The sequence below is a fragment of the Sceloporus occidentalis genome, unplaced genomic scaffold, assembly GCF_023333645.1.
Source record: "Sceloporus occidentalis isolate IW3139 unplaced genomic scaffold, rSceOcc1.0.p SCAF_6, whole genome shotgun sequence".
NCBI lineage: Eukaryota > Metazoa > Chordata > Lepidosauria > Squamata > Phrynosomatidae > Sceloporus > Sceloporus occidentalis.
This window is the reverse complement of record NW_028316986.1, coordinates 4,600,434-4,622,183: the sequence shown is the minus strand read 5'-3', so window position 1 is coordinate 4,622,183 and position 21,750 is coordinate 4,600,434. Positions and strand designations below refer to the sequence as shown.

Genomic DNA, 21,750 nt, shown 5'->3' with positions numbered 1-21,750 from the left:
ACACACTCTCAGCCCCAGAAACCCCATTTTGGGGTTGCCTTAGAGTTGTCATAAGTTGGAACGGCTTGAAGGCACACAACAGCAAGCTAATACTCCAGAAGACAGGAATAGGATTCAAAGTGACCTTGACAGTTTGGGGACTTGCACCAAATCTAACAAAAGGAATGTAAGTTACTATGCTTAGAAGGAAAAACGAAAGGCACAACTATAGGCTAGGTGAGCAGTACATGTGAACAGGATCTGAGTAGACCACAAGTTAAACATGAGCCAACAGTGTGATGTGGCGGCCAAAAAAAAATGCAATTCTGGATTGCATGAATGAGCATAAACGGGTAGGCAACCTGCGGCCCGCGGGCCGGATGCGGCCTGGTGAGGCCTTGGGACTGGCCCCAGCCTGGTCCTGCCACCGATTGCCGCCGGGGCCTTTGGCCTCTCGCACGCAGGGGCAATTGTCTATAGAAGCCTCAGAAACATGCATTTATATTAACATTTTTTTAAAAATCAGCAAATTTCTTTGCGTGTCCTCCACTTTTTAAAAAAAAGTGTCCACCATTTGAAAATTTTGTCCTGGTTTATTTATTTATTTAAAAATTTTTAAAATTATTTAACTATTTATTTTTTGGCTTCGGCCCCCCAGTTGTCTGAGGGACAGCAACCCGGCCCCCAGCTCAAAAAGGTTGCCTACCCCTGAGCATAAAGATCAATGGAAGTAGTAGTGCCACTCTATGTTGCTTTGGTCAGTTTTCATCTGGAATACTGTGCCCAGTTCTGGGCACCACAGTTCAAGGACGATGTCAACAAGGTGGAATGTCTCCAGGGAAGAGCAACTAAGATGATCAATAGTCTGGAAACCAACCCTTATGAGGAGTGAAATGGGTATGTTTATTATTATTATTATTTATTTAGAGTATTTATACCCCACCTTTCAGCGTGGCTTGCAATGTGTTAATTTGACAGTCCCCTGCCCTCAGGCTTACAGTCTAAATAAGACAGACAGACAAGGAAAAGGGAATGGCAGTGAGAAAGGGGACTGAGTCCAGCAGAGGTGGCTCTTGTGTCTCTTAGAGGCCAGGGCAGTGGCAGCTGGGATGGAGGGAGGGCCTTTCATCTGCCTCCAGGCCTAGGCATGATAGAACTAATTCTTTTAAAACAACATATTTCAGGTGTTTAGCTCAAAGAAGAGAAGACTGAGAGGAGACATGGTAGCCATCTTTAAATATCTGATATCAAGGAGAAGAACTTGTTTTCTGCTTCTCCAGAGACAAGAACACAAACCAATGGTTTCAAATTAGATGAAAGGAGATTCCACCTAAACTTTAGGAAGGACTCTTTGTGTGTGTGTGTGTGTGTGTGTGTGTGCGTGCGTGCGTGTGTGCGCACCCTATAAGAGCTGTTTGAGAGTGAAACACATTGTCTGGTAGGTGGTAGTCTTTGGAGGTCTTTAAGCAGAGATTGGATGGCCATCTTTCATTAATGTTGTAGTTGTGTAATCTTGTGTGGCAGGGTGTTAGATGGCTCTTTTTTCTATTCCATCTGTAAGAGTCTAGAAGATTTAAAAGAAAGCTACAAATACCATGATTCCATTTCTATACTGCTTATCAGTGTACTTAAGCACTCCCTAAGCGGTTTACAAAGTGCAAGCCAATTGCCCCCAACAAGCTGGATACTCATTTTAGCAACCTTGGAAAGATGGGAGGCTGAGTCTACCTTGGAGCCCTCCTCTAGGATCAAATCATAGAATCATAGGCCCCATACAGACAGGCCAAAATAAAGCTGCTTCGGGTCACTTTGGAGGTATGCTGTTTCAATGATGTACACGTCCTAAGAGTCTGGAAGCTGCGCCAAAGCTGCGTTCTAGTTCTTAGGACTGGATCATGGCTTTGGCACGGCTTCCGGTCTCTTAATACGCATGCATTATTGAAACAGCATACCTCCAAAGTGACCTGAAGCAGCTTTATTTTGGCCTGTCTGTATGGGACCATAGATTCATAGAGTTGGAAGAGACCACAAGGGCCATCCAGTCCAACCCCCTGCCATGCAGGAAACCCAAATCAAAGCATCCCCGACAGATGGCCATCCAGCCTCTGTTTAAAGACCTCCAAGGAGGAAGATTCCACTACACTCCGAGGAGGGAGTGTGTTCCACTGTCAAACAGCCCTCACTGTCAGGAAGTTCCTCCTGATGTTGAGGTGGAATTTCTTTTCCTGCAGCTTGAATCCATTGTTCTGGGTCCTGTTCTCTGGAACAGCAGAAAACAAGCTTGCTCCATCCTCTATATGACATCCCTTCAAATATTTAAAACACTGTGGCAGCTGGACTGGCATTTAACCACTGGTCTCCCTAGGATGGATGCATGACAATTAATGTGACATCAAAGGGCTATGACATTAGGATAGATACACCCAACTCATATATCTTTTGGTCCAAGGTGCATTGTTCAGTGTAAAACCCATTACAACATTGGCAATATGTTTAGTCAAATATGTAAACTCTCCTTTTACCAAATCATAATTAAGGCTTCAAGAGGCTGACTGTACACAGGGCTTTGTAATATGACATCTGCCTTGAAAATTCTGTTGCAAAATGTGGCTCTGAATAAGTGCTTGAAGCCGGCAAATCACCTGTTTGAAAGTTCCCTTTAAATGGCAAGCTTTACATCTGGCTTCACATTTTTTACATGGACCCTCTTCTCTTGGTCAGCCTGACATCAATATATGGCGCATGGCAGATTTTCAAGGTATGAATTAAATGACTTTTTAAATGTTTTTTTTAATGATACCCATTGCAAGCATATAATTCTTGTTCATTTCCCATTCATTACAGGTGAATTTACAGTATTCATATATTGGATACTTTTTTGGTTGCACCTCAGTATTCATATGCTCTTGAGTTGTGTAACGTAGGGCCAGAACAGACGGCCGTATAGGGGCGGCTTGACGCCTCCCCTTTGAGTGCCAGTTCAGGGCTGCGGTAGCAAACACTGTGGCCCCAATCCGGTGTTTTTCTGGCCCAAAAAGAAACGGCAAAGGGCTGCTCTTTTTGGGGTGGAGAAAAGCCGCCCTTTCAGTTGCTGCCATAGCTTTTCAGCACTCCTGCAGCATCTAAATGCCACATCATGTTTGGGCCACATCATGGGAAGGAACGACTCATTAGAAAAGACAATGGGAAATCCAGCATTATCCCAACAGTAGAGGAATGGTGTCTGAAACTGAACAAACTAGCTATTTCTGATATATCAATGTCTAAAAATGATAGATCCTCACAACAATATGAAGAAAAATGGGGAAGGATTTCAAAACTATGGGAAGTTAAGAGTAATGGATGATGTAAAATAGATTGAAGTAATATCTTTTTACTCACCTGTTTGTTGTATATTTTCTTTTGCATGTTCATGTTTGTTACGTATTTGTTTCAATAAAAAGGGGGGGGGGGGAAGAAAAGACAATGGAGCTGGGGAAGGTAGAAGGCAACAGAAAGAGAGGGAGACCACTTCCAGATGAATGGACTCCATCAGGGAGGTCATGGAGCTGAACTTGCAGGACATAGGCAGAGCTGTGGAGGATGGGGGGGGGGGGTCTCATCCAGGTCAACTCAAAGGCAGTTAACAACATCTTTAACTACCAGGCAACCAGGGAAGTCCTCCCCCAATCCTTCCTCCTCCCCACCATATCCTTGTGGGGTTGTTACTCAGTGGTAGAGCCTTAGGAGGAGTGTCGATGGTGGGGCCACCACCAATTGAGCCCAGCCAAGCATTGGCCATCGTCTTCTTCTCCCAGGCACCATGGCTGCCGAAAGGGTTACCCCTCTCCAGTGATGTATTCAAGTCTTTAGCCCAAGTCTCAAGTCTTTACCTTCAAGTCTCAATTCGAGTCTCAAGATCTTGCAAGATACTTTCAGGTCTCAAATCTGGGATACAACTTTAAACAGGAAAACAAGGAGGCAGGGTGTGTTTCTCAAAGGGAACAAACAGTCAGTCTGTTAGCCAATGGGTTTGAAGTCTGCTTGGCAGCCTTCCAAAGTTTTTCAAAAGCTTCAGAAGGATTGTTTTTTGTGGGTTTTTGGGGCTCTGTGGCCATGTTCTAGAAGAGTTCATTCCCGACGTTTTGCCAGCATCTGTGGCTGGCATCTTCAGAGATTTCACAGATGCTGGCGGAACATCAGGAATAAACTCTTCTAGAACATGGCCACAGAGCCCCCAAAACCCACAAGAAACTCTGGATGCCGGCCATGAAAGCCTTCTGCCTCAAGCCCATTGCCTGATATGTTTGCTGTTCCCTTCTAAAAAATGCCCCCCATACTTTGGGGGCAGGCCTTGCCTGCTGCTCAAAGGCACCAGCAAGTCAGTCACTCTCAAAGCATTGCTGTCCCACTCAACAGCTATGGCTGCCTCCTGTTGCATTCTGGGATTTGTAGTTTAAGGAGGGCCATTCCAAATTTTCAGCCAGAGAGCTCTGAGGCCTCACTGAGCTGCAAACTCCAGAATGCAACAGGAGGCAGTCAGAGCTGTCAAAGTGGAACAGCAACACTTTGAGAGCGTAGTGTGATAATCTCCTTAAACTATACAAGTCTCAGGTCAGGTCGAGTCAAGGTAGAATTTTTGCCAAGTCAAGGCCAATAGCAAGTACATTTCTATACTGCTTCTCTGTGCACTTAAGCACTCCATAAGCGGTTTACAATGTTTAAGCCAATTGCTGCCAACAATCTGGGTCCTCATTTTAGCGACCTCCTCGGATAGATGCAAGCCTGAGTCGAGTTTGAGCCCGTTCACTGGTATTGAACTCGCAGCCTTATGGTTTTGAGTGAGTGGCTGCAGGACAGGCATTGAACCACTGCACCATGAAGTCAGGCCATTTCACTCATTCATTCATTCATCATTTGGTTCCTATCCAGCCTTTCTCCCTGAAAGGGACCCAAGGTGGCTCACAAATAAAAATCCTAAAAACATGTGACAATAAACCATTGAAGTGACTTGAGCCTGAGTCCTTCACACCAATGTTCCTCTTTCCCAAAATGGGGTGGGATGATGGGGGAGCAGCAGGGCCCCCTCCCTTGGCTTCCCTTTCCCAAGATGGCTGAACTCAGGAGCAGGGAGGAGGAAGGGGGCCCAGAGGAAGCGCATGACCAACATGGCAAAGGGCCGGGGAACAGCGATTCTTCACCTGTAGGTTGCGACCCCTTTGGGGGGTTGGATGCCCCTTTCACAAGGGTCGCCTAAGACCACTGGAAAACACATATTTCCAATGGTCTTAGGCACCAAGACACCGGTTGGGGGTCACCACAACATGAGGAACTGTATTACAAGGTTGTGGTGTTAGGAAGGATGAGAACCACTGCCTTGTGAGGAGAGACTTAGGGAGCTGGGGATGTTTAGCCTGGAGAAGAGAAGGTTAAGAGGTGATAGGATAGCCCTGTTTAAATATTTAAAGGGATATGATATTGAGGAGGGAGCAAGCTTGTTTTCTGCTGCTCCAGAGAACAGGACCCAATGGAGCAATGGATGCAAGCTCCAGGAAAAGAGATTCCAGCTCAACATTAGGAGGAACTTGCTGACAGTTTGAGGGGGAAGATGTTCCCTGGGAGTGGAGTCTCCCTCCTTGGAGGCCTCTTTAAGCAGAGGCTGGAGGGCCCTCTGTCTCTGGGGAAGCTTTGAGGGAGAGTTGCTGCATGGCAGAAGAAGGGGGTTGGGCTGGATGAGGGCCTTCGTGGGGTCTCTTCAACCCTAGGGTTCCTCCTTGGACTGAAGCCTAGCCCTCTTGGCCTAGTCCTGGCGGCCTTCCCTCTGTGCTCAAGGGCTGAGGAGGAGGACTGCAGGCCCCTTCCCTTCCTTCCTTCCTTCCTTCCTTCCTTCCTTCCTTCCTTCCTTCCTTCAGGGAAGAGGCTGCTGCTGTTGCTGCTCCCTGAGGCTCCGTCCCCATCCTCCTCCTCCTCCTCCTCCGAGGCGGAGCCTTCGGGGCCGGTGGGAGGGAAGGAGAAGAAGGGGTCTCCCTGCCTGGCCCCGGCCCCGGCCCTCCTCCTCCTCCCGCCCAGCCAGGAGCCAGGCTCCCTCCGAGGGAGAGGCGAGGAGGATGCTCTAGGCTGGTGGTGACCGGGCCTCTCCCTCCCCGCCTTCTCCCGCCTCAAAAGGGAGAGGAGGAGGAGGAGGAGGAGGAGGAGGAGAGGCAGCAGGCAGCCAGCGCCGGGGAAGAAGAAGAAGAAGGAGAGCGGAGCCCGAGCAGAAAGGGCAAAGGCGGCGCCAAGACTCAGGCAAGGAAAGAAGGAAAGAGGGAAGGAAGGAAAGAGGGAAGGAAGGAAAGAGGGAAGGAAGGCGAGGACGCTGAGGCCAATGGAGCCAGGGAGGGAGGGAGGGAGGGAGGGAGACCTATCAATATGAAGATGAATGTTATTGTTATCACCATCATCATCATCATCATCATCATCATTTATCTCCCATTGGGACTCAGTGCAGATTACAGCATTAAGGCAGAATCAAGGAGGTAAATTGAGGGAAACATTTATTATTATTATTATTATTATTATTATTATTATTAATATTATTAATAATAATTTTAATATTCATTAATATTTAATAATAATAATAATAACAATCATTTATATCCCTTCCTCCCCAAAAATGTGGGACTCAGTGCAATTCAAACCATTCAAAAGTGAACATTAGGATGGAATTACAGAAGAAGGGGTGGGGGGGGGCTATAATAATAATAATAATAATAATAATATCATTCTCATCATCACCATCATCATCATTTATCTCCCTTTGGGACTCAATGCATTTCACAGCATCCAGAAGTCAGCATGAAGGCAGAATTAAAGAGAGGGAGGATGGGGGGGGGGGCTATCATTATTAGCATTAATATTATGTTATCATCATCATCATCATTTATCTTCCATTGAGACTCAATATAATCCAAAGCATCCAAAAGTGAGCATCAAGGCAGAATTAAGGAAGGGCCACTGAGGCAAACTGAGGGAGGATGGGGTGGGGGTGGGGTAATAATAATAATAATAAATTAATTATTGTTATTTATATCCCCCCTCCCTTCCTAAACTGGACTCAGCGCAGTTCACAGCATTTAAAAGTGAGCATTAAGGGAGAATTGGAGACTAGCTGCTGAGGTCCATTGAGGCAGGGATGGGACTAGGCTATTATTATTATTATTACTATTATTACTATTACTACTGTTGTTATTATTACTGCTACTACTATCAGAATCATCATTATCAGTTATATGTCATTGGGCTCAATACAGTTCAAAGCATTCAAAAGCGAGCGTTAACTAAAGCATTAAAAGTGAGCAGAATTAAAGAGGGGCTGCTGAGGTAAATTGAGGGAAGGGGGGAGGCTATTATTATGTATTAATATCATCATCATCATCCTCATCCTCATCTATATCCCATTGGGATTCAGTCCAATGCTCAGCATTCAGAGTTGAACATCAAGGCAGAATTAAAGAGGGGCTGCTGAGGGAAACTGAGGGAGGGTGGGGTGGGGGCTGTTGTTGTTGTCATTTGTATCCCATTGAGATAGAATTAAAGGGGGGGGGCTGTTTATTTAAACCAAAGGAGGGTGGGCTGGGCTATCGTCATCATTATTATTATTATTTTCATTTACATCCCTCTAAGACTCAATGCAATTCAAAGCATTCAAAAGCAAGCATCAAGATAGACCTAAAGAGGGGGCTGCTGGCATAAACTGAGGGAGGGTTGTTATTATTATTATTATTATTAATCGTAATTCTCATTTATATCCCACATTCCCCCCCCCCCCAAAAAAAATTGGGGACTCAGTGCAATTCAAAGGATGGAAAAATGAGCATTAAGATGGAATTACAGAGGGGGCTGCTGAGGTAAACTGAGGGAGCGTGGGGGATCTATTATTATTATTATTATAATTTGATATACCACCTCTCCCCCCAAAAAAAGTAAGGGAGAGGGGTGGGGGCTTATTATTATTACTATTATTATTACTATTATATCTCATTGGGACTCAAATACAATTCAAAACATACAAAAGTGAGCATTAAAACAGAATTAAAGAGGGGGGCCTGGGAGAAAAGGGCACCCTCCTGGCTCTTTGTTATTTTGAATGTTTAGAAAGAGGACAGCTGGACGATGGACCTTTGTCCATTCTTGAAGACCCCATGGAGAGGAATAGGTTGAGCCAATATTGCCCCAAATGCTTGGGACCAGAAGTAGTTTTGGATTTTGGGTTATTTTGGGATTTTGGAACATTTGCCTAGACATCATGAGATACCAAGGAGCTGGGACCCAAACCTAAACAGGAAAGTAGTTTATGTTCTACATACACCTTCTGCACATAGCCTGAGAGTAGTCTTATACACAACATTTGTCGTAATATTGTGCATGAGATAAAGGTTTGCGTAGATTGAACCGTCAGAAAGCAAAGGTGCCACTATCTCAGCCGCCCTTGGCTTTTGGACTAATGTGAATTTTGGATTTTGGACTACTGGAACTTTTGGATTTTGGACTATTTTGGAATTCCAGTTAAGGGAGACTCAATCTGTATTAAAAAGGAGCAGGGGCTGGGTGAATCTGCCTACTAATTTTGCATGGCTTACCTTCCCTGGTTCTGAGGCAGAGAAGCATGGTAAGAAAAGTAAAACAAGGAGCCCTGGATGTGTTTCCCAGGAGATCTCTTAAGGGCCTTTTGCTACCTAAGACAATGGCAACCACACACACAAACCTGCTTTGGAGTCCCAGTGTGGCTGGGAAACAACACAGACTCATCTGGTTCTCTCAACCTTTTTAAAATCATTTTTCTCCTGCACTTGACCAGGTCTTTCTCCATCTTCTTCTGCAGATATATTGAGTCTAATTTTTCTCACAGGAAACATCCTGGTCAAATCTGACAGGGCAATCTAGAAGAGATAGGAAAGGAAAAATGCAGGGGAAGGATCTACATGAGTGGATCTACTGCCCTGTGGAATTAAAGCAATTTAAAAAACTTAAAAAAATTGTACTGTTACAAATTTGTCGTTAGCCACCTTGAATCCCTATATCAGGAGAAAGGTGGGATGATGGTGATGATGATCCTCATCATCCTCATCATAGAGTTGGGAGAGACCTCAAAGGCTATCCAGTCCAACCCCGTTCTGCCATGCAGGAACTCACAATCAAAGCATCCCCAACAGATAGCCATCCAGCCTCTATTTAAAGACCTCCAAAGAAGGAGACTCCACCAGCCTCTTCCACTGTCAAACAGTTCTTACAGTCAGGAACTTCTTCCTAATTATTATGAATAATAATAATAACAATAATAAACCTGCCATAGCTAAATCCTGTGGAATCCTGGAATTTGATGAGAGCTTTCTGCCACAGAAGTCTAAATACTTCACAAAACTACAAATCCCAGGATTCCATAGATGGAGCTGTGGCAGTTAAAATAATACCAAGCTGTTGTGGCTATGTACTGCGTGTGGAGAAGCCACATCTTTTACTATTATTGCTGCTGTTGAAATTATCTTCATCGTTATTATCATTACTGTCACTGTGACATGCATTATTATCCTTAATGTTAATATAGGCTGGACCAGGCCAAGACAGAAAAAATAACTACAGGTTGCTCTGTGTATTTTTTGTTTTACCAATATGTTCTCTTCCCTCTCTCTTAGGAGTGTGCTTGTGTTGGATGCTGAAAGACGTTGGAAACTGGCAATGGCTAACTGTTCCTGAAGTCTCCATGCCTTGAAGCTGCCTCTCAGCTTAGTGTTTATGGGAGTTGCACCATCCCCAAGTCAACATTTGCTTATTGGAAGAACCTTTTCACAATTTCTCTGAGGGTCAGTTGGCGAAAACAGCCAAGATGCCCCGCAACAGGGCCTTCTCCGAGCCTGAATACTCAGCGGAATACTCGGCGGATTATTCGGTTAGCTTGCCCTCCGACCCCGAACATGGGGTAGGCCGGACCCATGAGGTAACAGTGAGGAACTCGGGCTCTTGCCTCTGTTTGCCACGTTTTATGCGCCTGACGTTCTCCCCAGAGTCTCTAGAGAACCTTTACCAAACCTACTTCCGGCGGCAGCGCCATGAGACCCTGCTGGTTTTGGTGGTCTTTGCTGCCCTCTTTGACTGCTACGTCATTGTCATGTGCACTGTGGTGTACAACTCAGAGAAGCTGGCGCCCACTTTGGCGGCCGCAGTGGGCCTGGCAACCCAGGTCCTCCTTTTCATCCTATGCAAGTACGAACTCCTGCCAGATCGCATCACCCGGAAGTTCATGCCCTACATCCTGTGGATACTCATTGCCGCCCAGATATTCTGCTACTTGGGCCTGAACTTTGCCCGCTATCATGAGGCCAGTGACACGGTTGGCTGGCAAGCCTTCTTCATGTTCTCCTTTTTCATCACCCTCCCCTTGCGCCTGACACCCATCGTCCTTATCTCCTCCGTCTCCTGTGCTATCCACACTCTGGTGTTGGGGGTCACAATTGCACAACAGCAACAACAGAAGCAACAGGAAAACACTAGTGGAAAAGATTTGATGTGGCAGGTAAGGAACACTGTTGTTGCCTCTGATTAAGAAACAAAAGGCTTGTGTGCCTTAATGCATACATAACCATACAACCTTAGACTTGAGATTGCAAAGGTCATCTAGTTCAACTGCCTGCCATGCAGGAATACACAAGTAAAGTACATCTGAGAGGTACCCACCCAGCCTCTCCTTAAAGACCTCCAAAGAAGGAGAGTCTACCACCCTCCATTGCTGAACAGCTCTTACAGTTAGAAAGTTCTTCCTAAAGTTTAGGTGGGATCTCTTTTCTTGTAATTTGTATTTGTTGTTTCATGTCCTACTTCTGGAGCAGCAAAAAATGACCTTGCTCCATCTTTTCCATGACATCCTATCAGAAATGTTAAGATGTCTATCATGTCACTTCTCAGTCTTCTCTTCTGCAAGCTAACTAAAACAAAATACAGATTCCTCAGTTGTGTCTCATAAGGCTTGGCTTCTAGACCCTTGATCATCTTCATTGTCTTTTTCTGGACATTTTCCACCTTGTCAATATCCTTCTTGAACTGTGGTGTCCAAAACTGGACACAATATTCCAGGTGAGATCTGACCAAAGCAGAATAGGATGGCTCTACTACTTGCCTTTACTATACTCCTGCTGATGCAGCCCAGAAATTGGATGTGCTTTTTTTTGGCTGTCACATTACCCTGTTGACTCTTGTTTAGTGTGTGGTCTACTAAGACCCATAGAGCTGATGAAAGCGAGGAAATGAAGCTTCTGTTTTTTTTTAAATGTTACCTTTTTGGTGAGTGGCTAAAGTTGTTCAGCAAAGAACAACTATCCAAACAGATGAGGCATTTGTATGTTCTTCCACTTCTTGGTTGCTGGATTGCAACTGCTAGCATTCTTTGCCATTGTCTTGGTACTGGCTAAGTGTGTAGCTACAGGTGTGTGTGTGCAAAATGAGGCCCTTGTCCCACCCAAATACCCCCGCCCCCAGAAATTTCTAACATTGCAGTAAATTAAAACTTCATTTGAGCATTTAAAATAGCATTTATGCATCCAAAGAGAAGGGGCAGGCAAAATGATCAAAAGAATATGAACACAGCAGGTATGAATGATTTTCAAATTTCCAGCAATTCTAGACATTTGAGGACTTGAGGAAAATTTCATTTGAGAATTCTTATTTGGGGAGCAACACCTTCATTTTGTCCTCCCTGGCAGGAGGCGGCTGGGAGTTTATTTATCTATTCAATTTATTTTATGCATTTATTTATTTTTTCATTTATATGCTGCCTTTCTCCCCAGAGGGACCCAAGGCAACTCACAGACAAGACATTTAAAATCTCAGTAAAATTCAAAACAATTAAAAACATCTACACTCACTATAAAAGCACATAAAAATATACAAAGGTTGAAAACATAACTAAAACCCCACCTGTTACATAAAAGCCTGCTATGTATTATATGCCAAATGCCTGCCTACATAAAAATGTTTTTACTTGACAGTGAAAGGCCAGTAGAGAGGGGTCCATTTACGTCCTCCTTCTCCTGACACAGCACTCAAGACGGCTTGCAACAACTAAAAATGGATGGTGAAAAAGTTGAAGAATTGCTGAAGATTCAGAAAGCTTTCTTCCTGCTGTTAGCCAGAGGAAGTGAATGCTGTAGAGCAGTGGTTTTTAACTTTTGGTCTTCCAGATATTTTGGATTTCTGGTCCCATAATCCCTCATCTTTTACAATGCTGACAAAGGCTTATGGGAGTTGAAGTACGAAACAGCTGGAGGATCAAAGATTGGGAAACTTTATTGTAGAGCACACACTGCACTTCTAAAAACATGGTATGATGTAGTTGTTATGTTCCCTGGAAGTTGACTCTGACTTAGACCAGCTGTATTGTAGGTTTTTTTTAGAGGTGCAAGATTTATGCTGTTGCTTTTTTTTTTTTAGGATGATTAAGAGTGACTTGCCCAAATCAATCACTTTCCCATTAATTTTATCTAGATTTCTCCTTTTTCCCAAGCATGGACACCAGTAGGCTTCCATGGGTGAGTGGGGATTTGAACCTTGGTCTCCTAGAACGCTAATCTGTCACTCAACAGTACTGTATCTCTATGACACACAGCATAGGGTCATGGAGCACTACTAAGAGCCCTGGTGGCGTAGTGGTTAAATGCCTGTACTGCAGCCACTCATTCAAAACCACAAGGTTGTGAGTTCAAGACCAGCAAAAGGGCTCAAGCTTGACTTAGGCTTGCATCCTTCCAAGGTCGTTAAAATGAGTACCCAGATTGTTGGGGGCAATTAGCTTACAGTTGCAAACCGCTTAGACACCGCTTAGGCGGTATGAAGCGGTAAATAATTGAAGCTTGTTTAAAAGTGAGTTTGTGCTTTGAGTGGGCATGAAAAATGGATTAAGGCAGCTCTTCAGATAATTTATTTTATTATTTATTTATGGTATTTATACCCCACCCTTCAGCCCTAAAGGCTTTCAGAGCGGCTTACAATTATTATTATTTTTAATTAAATGGTTCCCTGCCCTCAGACTTACAATCTAAAAAGACATGACACAAAAGGAGAAGGGAATCTTGGTGGGGAAGCTCTTGTATTGGGAGAATTCAGAGACATAACCATGTTAGTCTGGAATATCAGTATGCAAAGGGATCTTGGGGCACCTTTGAGACTAACTGTTGTAGCATGAGCTTTCGTAGACTTGTTCTACTTCCTCAGATGTATGGCACATGCAAGTCTACAAAAGCTTATGGTCCATGCATCCAAGGAAGTAAACCAACTCTTTCATAAGCTCATGCTACAACGTCTTTGACACAGTTAGTCTCAAAGGTACTACAAGATCCCTTTGTTCCCATGTTGTTTATGCTGGTTAAGATGCTGACAGCAAAACCTTAAATAACAGTCCCAGTAGCATATTGGCAGCCAGCATGTTCTCTCAGCAAAGGTACAATATGCTGTCCAGGGGATTCCCTAACCAGCGGTTTGGCTGTTGCATTCAGCCACCAGTTGCAACTTCTGGACCAGCCTCAAAGGAACACCCATATTTTTGATCATTTAATCTAAGCAATAGCAAGTACATTTCTATACTGCTTATCAGTGCACTTAAGCACTCCCTAAACCAGTGATGGTGAACCTATGGCACGCGTGCCAGAGGTGGCACTCAGAGCCCTCTCTGTGGGCACATGTGCCGTTGCCCCAGCACAGCGTTTGCCAGAGTTTGTTACTAGAAAGCCAGAGGGACATGGCACTTTGCAATAAATAAGTGGGTTTTGGGTTGCAGTTTGGGCACTCAGCCTCTAAAAGGTTCACCATCACTCCCCTAAACAGTTTACAATGTGTAAGCTAATTGACCCCAATAAGCTGGGTACTCATCTTAGCAATCTTGGAAGGATGCAAGCCTGAGTCAAGCGTGAGCCCCTGACTGGGACTGAACTCATAATCTTGAGGTTAGTGGGCCGGCGTGATGTGGTGGTTCAAGCACTGGGCTACGACCCTCTGGAAACCAGGGTTCAAATCCCTGCTCAGCCATGGAAACCCACTGGGTGACTTTGGGCACATCACACCATGCTGGCAAGCTCCCTCAGAACAAATTTTGCCAAGAAATCCCCATGATAGGGTTTGCCTTAACTCTCTCAACCGCAGAAGATAGCAATGGCAAACCCCCTCTGAAGAAATCTGCCAGAATACCTTATGATAAGGTCATGTTAGGGTCATTGTAAGTCAAAAACAGCTTGGAGGCACACAACAACAAATGTTGCCATGAGTCAGAAACAACTTGAAGGCACATAGCAACAAGAAAATCTTGAGACTGCTAATGTTGGAACTGCTGTGGCCAAGATATCCCAGTCCAGGAAACTGGTATACCTGTCACAGCTAGTAAACATTCCTCCATAGCCTTTGTATTACATATCAGAGCTGTATGCACTTTTTGGACAGTGATTTCAGTGTGGGATTGAGGCATTTGGGAGATAAGGGTTTGAATCCTGGCTCGGACATGAAAACTCATTGGTTGACTTTGTACAAGTCACATTCTCTCAGCCTTAGAGGAAGCCAATGGCAAATCCTCTGAACAAATTGTGCTGAGAATACCCCATGTAAATTGCACCTTAAGGTTGGCATAAAATGGAAAGGACTTGAAAGTACACAACAATGCCACAACTATACGTTTACCTAAAATCAAGGCTGTTAAATCTGCAGTTCAACATTTGTGGTATTCCACTTATAATGTGGAAAATACTGTACACACTTTGGATTCCTGAGAATCTCAGCCGACTTTTTAAAAAAGTGTATGAACTGTGCACCAAGTTTCTAGTCCTCATGTTTTTTATGCTAATCAAGTGGAGTAGGAACATAGAGTTTTGGCTAACTTCCTCTTTCAGATGGCTTCTTCCAGTGATTCCTTCCCTCCTGAACACACCTGCTTTATGGATTTAAACACTCCTCATCCACACCTTTATTGCCACTGTGCTGCTGAAGGGGAAAAACAGCATTTTTTTCATGGGGAGGGGTAGTAAATCCATAGCAAATCTGATTTTGCTGTTGTTAGGAAAGGCAGGAGTTAAATCTTTAAAATACATAAGTAGATATTAATGTGAGTTTGTGAGACCTGAGCAGGGCAATGGATGGCTGGGGATCTTGGGCGTCTCTCATGCATTGGGTCTCCAGTCAGCACGATGGCAAACAACAACAGGAACATGATATTAGTGTGGATAGTTTATTTGGAACCCACAATTCAAAGATTTTGGTGAAGAGAAGAATAGAGGTTAGTGGAAGAGAGTTATGACAGTGGTTAAACCTGTGGCTTTTAGCATACACTGATTCAACGCTGGTTCAGATGTTTTGGACTCACACCATTATAGCCTGTAAGCTATATGATATTACAGCTAAATCATGCAGCCCTCCAGATGTTTTTGGACTACAGTTCCCAGCATCCCTTACCCTTGGCTGTGCTGAGTAGGAGTGCTGAGAGTTACAAACCAAGAGAATCCAGAGAGCAGTTTAATTCCCAACCTTGCAGTAATCCATTTCCCCATAAAATGAGAACTAGGAAAATTTGTTTTTAAGGATTAAATTTTATTAAGGATGAATAAAATTCTCCCAACCAGCATGGCCATCTTTGGCTGGGCCAGGGCATCCTGGGAGCTGTGTCCCCACTCCCAGTAATGTATGAGAACTACTAATGGTAAAATACTGTAGCTAATCTGGGTGAGATTGCAGGATATTGTGTCCTGTGTGTTTCCTGCTGAGTAAAAAAAAACATGCCCTGCCAAAGAAGAACATTTTGAAACTACACAAGATCTTTGAGGAGCACTAAAGATTTTTCCCCTGTGTAATAATTCTGCTAAACAGAGTCCACGCTTCAAGTCCGTTAGGGTGTGTGTGTGTGAATTGGAACACACTTTTTGTTAAACTGAGGCAGATGTTGAGGGTGTGTTTCAGTCAACTGACTTCCCTGTGGTTTTTTGCTTCAGAAACAGGTCCCTAGTGCAGGAGAGACGGCTTCCTATTTCCTGCCCCCATTTAAAGCTTTCCTTCCCAGTTAGACCTATGCTTGTTGGCTTTCTTATTTATTTATTTATTTATTGCGATGCTTTGTTTGGAAATGATGAGTTGTGGGCAGTGTTTCCAGTTTCCAGGGAATTCCCTGGAGTACGGGGAATTTAATTAATTTCTTTCCGGGGATTTTGACTGAATAATAATAATAAATATTGGGGAATTCCAGGGATTTTGGATTTTGGTAAAACATTTCGGAGAATATTTTCGAGGCTTGTTGGCAACACTGGTTGCAGGAGACTGGATGGAAGGGCAGGTTTTTCTGTTTCTGTTCACTCTTGAGCGTAAAACAGAGCTGTCCTCCAGGTTCCCTTGCAGTCTTGCCCAGCCCTGTGTTCTGTATGTTGCAGCTTCTGCAGTGCTGACAGATAATTCCAATTTACCTGATACTTGCATGGCGTGGTCATTTAGAATGGCAAAATGTCTGGGAAGAGATCAGTAGTTTGGTGTTGTAGTAGTTTCGTTGCATGCCCGAGATCTGAGACATAGCCACTTTGAGCAGGTTCAGGCCCCAATGAACAATTTTGAGGGCCCTTCAAAGTTTGTTAATTCCCACAAAGTCCCTCAAATCTTTGTGGGGAGGCAGGGAAAATGGAGTCACTGCTTCCCACAGCCAGCACCCTTCCCTCTATCATGGAATCATGGAGTTGGAAGAGACACCAAAGGTCATCCAGTCCAGTCCCCTGCTGTGCATGAATACAGAACCAAAGCACGCTCTGTGGCAGATGGCCATACAACCTCAGTTCAAAAACCTCCAAAGAAGGAGACTCCACCAGTCTCCAAGGGAGTGTCTTCCACTGTCAAACGGTTCTTATCTTCAGGAAGTTCTTCCTAATGTTTAGGCGGAATTTCTTTTCCTGTAGTTTGAATCCATTGCTTCATTAGTCTCTGAAGTAGCAGCAAATATGTTTACTCCATCCTCAGTGTGACATCCTGTCAAATACTCAGTACATTACTGCAGTTTACTCGTATAGTGCTGCTATTTCACTTTTACTGCTCTGGCTGCCTCCCATTGCATTGTGGGATTTGCAGTTTAGGGAGGGGTGTTTATAATTTTCAGCCAGAGAGCTCTGAGGCCTCACTGAACTACAGACCCCAGAATGCAACAGGAAGCAACCAAAGCAATAAAAGTGGAATAGCAGCACTATAAGAGTGTAGTAATCTTCTTAAATATAGCTATCATGTCACCCCTTAAGCTTCTCTTCTCCAGGATAAACATAACAGATGCTGGCGAAATGTCAGGAATAAACTCTTCCAGAACATGGCCACAGAGCCCCAAAACCCCACAAAAAAACTATGGATTCAAGCCATTAATGCCTTTGACTTCACATATCCAGTCTTGCCTATTTCTTCCTTTGAAATCTGGCCACAGCACCCAGTATTCCTTGATGGTCTGCCATCCAAGTACTAACTAAGGCCTATTTAGGCCTATGCCACTGTATATGGTACTTTCACTCTCCTGTTGACGTATGCTTTCCTCTGCAGTAAAGGTAGACTGAAAATTGGTGATGAACCTTTGTTAAGTATTCATAGAAATGGAAGAAGGAGAAGAAGTACAGATGATAATAATAAGCTAAATCCAGTGTTAGTGTCAACTAGAACAGACATTGGTTTATTATTATTATTATTATTATTAATAATAATATTTATTTGTATACTGCTTTTCCTTCAGATCAAAGTGGTTCACAACATACAAGCTACATGTCACATGCTATAGCAATACAATACATCAACAGTGACATACAATTCAATTCAACATACAATTCAACAAAATTTCTCAAAAACAATGTACAAAGCAGTCAAAGCCATCAGTTGAGGCTTGTTGCCGCCGGCCTGCCTCTCTCCCCCTGAAGATGGTGGTCGGAAGGAGGGCTCTTAGTCTTTGCAGGCGAGGCCTGTTGTTGCTGGCCTGCCTCTCTCCCCCTGAAGATGGTGGTCGGAAGGAGGGCTCTTAGTCTTTGCAGGCGAGGCCTGTTGTTGCTGGCCTGCCTCTCTCCCCCTGAAGATGGTGGTCGGAAGGAGGGCTCTTAGTCTTTGCAGGCGAGGCCTGTTGTTGCTGGCCTGCCTCTCTCCTCCTGAAGATGGTGGTCGGAAGGAGGGCTCTTAGTCTTTGCAGGCGAGGCCTGTTGTTGCTGGCCTGCCTCTCTCCCCCTGAAGATGGTGGTCGGAAGGAGGGCTCTTAGTCTTTGCAGGCGAGGCCTGTTGTTGCTGGCCTGCCTCTCTCCCCCTGAAGATGGTGGTCGGAAGGAGGGCTCCTAGTCTTTGCCGGCGAGGCCTGTTGTTGCTGGCCTGCCTCTCTCCCCCTGAAGATGGTGGTCGGAAGGAGGGCTCTTAGTCTTTGCAGGCGAGGCCTGTTGTTGCTGGCCTGCCTCTCTCCCCCTGAAGATGGTGGTCGGAAGGAGGGCTCTTAGTCTTTGCCGGCGAGGCCTGTTGTTGCTGGCCTGCCTCTCTCCCCCTGAAGATGGTGGTCGGAAGGAGGGCTCTTAGTCTTTGCCGGCGAGGCCTGTTGTTGCTGGCCTGCCTCTCTCCCCCTGAAGATGGTGGTCGGAAGGAGGGCTCTTAGTCTTTGCAGGCGAGGCCTGTTGTTGCTGGCCTGCCTCTCTCCCCCTGAAGATGGTGGTCGGAAGGAGGGCTCTTAGTCTTTGCCGGCGAGGCCTGTTGTTGCTGGCCTGCCTCTCTCCCCCTGAAGATGGTGGTCGGAAGGAGGGCTCTTAGTCTTTGCCGGCGAGGCCTGTTGTTGCTGGCCTGCCTCTCTCCCCCTGAAGATGGTGGTCGGAAGGAGGGCTCTTAGTCTTTGCAGGCGAGGCCTGTTGTTGCTGGCCTGCCTCTCTCCCCCTGAAGATGGTGGTCGGAAGGAGGGCTCTTAGTCTTTGCAGGCGAGGCCTGTTGTTGCTGGCCTGCCTCTCTCCCCCTGAAGATGGTGGTCGGAAGGAGGGCTCTTAGTCTTTGCAGGCGAGGCCTGTTGTTGCTGGCCTGCCTCTCTCCCCCTGAAGATGGTGGTCGGAAGGAGGGCTCTTCTTCTTTCAGGCGAGGCCTGTTGTTGCTGGCCTGCCTCTCTCCCCCTGAAGATGGTGGTCGGAAGGAGGGCTCTTCTTCTTTCAGGCGAGGCCTGTTGTTGCTGGCCTGCCTCTCTCCCCCTGAAGATGGTGGTCGGAAGGAGGGCTCTTAGTCTTTGCCGGCGAGGCCTGTTGTTGCTGGCCTGCCTCTCTCCCCCTGAAGATGGTGGTCGGAAGGAGGGCTCTTCTTCTTTCAGGAGAGGCCTGTTGTTGCTGGCCTGCCTCTCTCCCCCTGAAGATGGTGGTCGGAAGGAGGGCTCTTCTTCTTTCAGGAGAGGCCTGTTGTTGCTGGCCTGCCTGTCTCCCCCTGAAGATGGTGGTCGGAAGGAGGGCTCTTCTTCTTTCAGGCGAGGCCTGTTGTTGCTGGCCTGCCTCTCTCCCCCTGAAGATGGTGGTCGGAAGGAGGGCTCTTCTTCTTTCAGGAGAGGCCTGTTGTTGCTGGCCTGCCTCTCTCCCCCTGAAGATGGTGGTCGGAAGGAGGGCTCTTCTTCTTTCAGGAGAGGCCTGTTGTTGCTGGCCTGCCTCTCTCCCCCTGAAGATGGTGGTCGGAAGGAGGGCTCTTCTTCTTTCAGGCGAGGCCTGTTGTTGTTGGCCTGCCTCTTTCCCCCTGAAGATGGTGGTCGGAAGGAGGGCTCTTCTTCTTTCAGGCGAGGCCTGTTGTTGCTGGCCTGCCTCTCTCCCCCTGAAGATGGTGGTCGGAAGGAGGGCTCTTAGTCTTTGCCGGCGAGGCCTGTTGTTGCTGGCCTGCCTCTCTCCCCCTGAAGATGGTGGTCGGAAGGAGGGCTCTTCTTCTTTCAGGAGAGGCCTGTTGTTGCTGGCCTGCCTCTCTCCCCCTGAAGATGGTGGTCGGAAGGAGGGCTCTTCTTCTTTCAGGCGAGGCCTGTTGTTGCTGGCCTGCCTCTCTCCCCCTGAAGATGGTGGTCGGAAGGAGGGCTCTTCTTCTTTCAGGAGAGGCCTGTTGTTGCTGGCCTGCCTCTCTCCCCCTGAAGATGGTGGTCGGAAGGAGGGCTCTTCTTCTTTCAGGAGAGGCCTGTTGTTGCTGGCCTGCCTCTCTCCCCCTGAAGATGGTGGTCGGAAGGAGGGCTCTTCTTCTTTCAGGCGAGGCCTGTTGTTGTTGGCCTGCCTCTTTCCCCCTGAAGATGGTGGTCGGAAGGAGGGCTCTTCTTCTTTCAGGCGAGGCCTGTTGTTGCTGGCCTGTCTCTCTCCCCCTGAAGATGGTGGTCGGAAGGAGGGCTCTTCTTCTTTCAGGAGAGGCCTGTTGTTGCTGGCCTGCCTCTCTCCCCCTGAAGATGGTGGTCGGAAGGAGGGCTCTTCTTCTTTCAGGCGAGGCCTGTTGTTGCTGGCCTGCCTCTCTCCCCCTGAAGATGGTGGTCGGAAGGAGGGCTCTTAGTCTTTGCAGGCGAGGCCTGTTGTTGCTGGCCTGCCTCTTTCCCATTGAAGATGGTGGTCGGAAGTCATGCAAAAACAAGTTAAAAACAAGTCATGCCAAAGAAATTCTATTTCTCCCCCCCCCCTTTTTTTTTTGATAGAGTTACCAGATTGGTAGATGAAAGAAACTCCATAATTCAGTGAAAGAAATGTAGTGTACCGTATTTTCTGGCGTATAAGATGACCCCCAACTTTTCCAGTTAAAATATAGAGTTTGGGATATACTCGCAGTATAAGACTACCCCTCTTCCAACGCTTACCAAATAAATTTTTTCAAAAACACCAGATTTGATTTCAATATGGGAATTTTAATTCAAATGCTTATGACATGCAGGTACTTAGCAGGGAAACTTGTTGTATACAAAGCCTGCTTGGATTGGTCAGTTCTCCCTGCCTGCCCAGCCCTCCCTGTCTCCAAGACTATCAGAGCAGTATTGCAAACATGGTTTTTTTCCATATCCCAGGCATTTCGGACGCCTGCAGCTTGCTCCGCCCTTCAGTTACATATGTGGCAACTGCAGATTCTCCAGTCCAGCTCAGATGTTTAGCATCTGCCCTATAAGATGACACCTGGCGTATAAGACGACCCCCAACTTTTGAGAAGATTTTCCTGGGTTAAAAAGTAGTCTTATACGCCAGAAAATACAGTATTTTGATTTTAGTTAGTACTTTGACAAGATCTTCCATAATATCCTTCTAAATAAGCTAGTAAAAGCCACTGGTGACCTTGGGTAAGTCAGATTCTCTCAGCCTCAAAGGAAGGCAAATATAAACCTCTTCTTAACAATTTTTGCCAATAAAAGCCCTTAGGGTGGCTGTAAATCAGAAATGTGGGCTAGACAATGCAACTATTAGATGGATTTGTAATTCTTTGGCCAAATCCAAAGGATACTCTAAAAATGGCTCCTCTAGTGTGGCTAAAAGCAATGGGGCAAGAATACATGTGTCAGGGTGCTTTCACATACTGGCTTCTTTGTTGACTGTAGTGCCAAACCATGAAGGTCTAGTCTGTTTAGACTAATGATGATTAGGATGGGGAATGGCGCTGCCTTATAGACTGTGGGTGACAAATACATCCACTTACGGTAGTGTAGTTAATAGTACTGAGGAAAGCCTGAGATGTTGCCACACAAGAATTAGTTAAGCTATCCTCCCCAATCCCTCTTCAGTCCATGTATATAGCTCCTAATGTATAAGAACCTTTGGTGGGAAATAATATTGTTACAGTTTAGTC

At 45.7% G+C, this 21,750-nt stretch overlaps 1 protein-coding gene across 3 annotated transcripts in view; it reads left to right on the top strand.

The window, feature by feature from the left end:
* Positions 1-584: 584 nt before the first annotated feature.
* Positions 585-21,750, top strand: part of LOC149310345 (adenylate cyclase type 3-like) — a 135,969-nt gene continuing 114,803 nt past the window's right edge. Inside the window, exons 1-2 of one of the 3 annotated variants that reach the window (XM_089528763.1) lie at positions 585-876; positions 9,630-10,507. In XM_089528763.1, coding sequence (XP_089384889.1) covers positions 9,821-10,507 — 687 coding nt within the window. In that variant the 5' untranslated portion in view covers positions 585-876; positions 9,630-9,820. Of the gene's footprint in view, positions 877-7,172; positions 7,318-9,629; positions 10,508-21,750 lie in introns of those variants that run through there. The other 2 variants (XM_089528761.1, XM_089528762.1) reach the window with 2 other exon arrangements.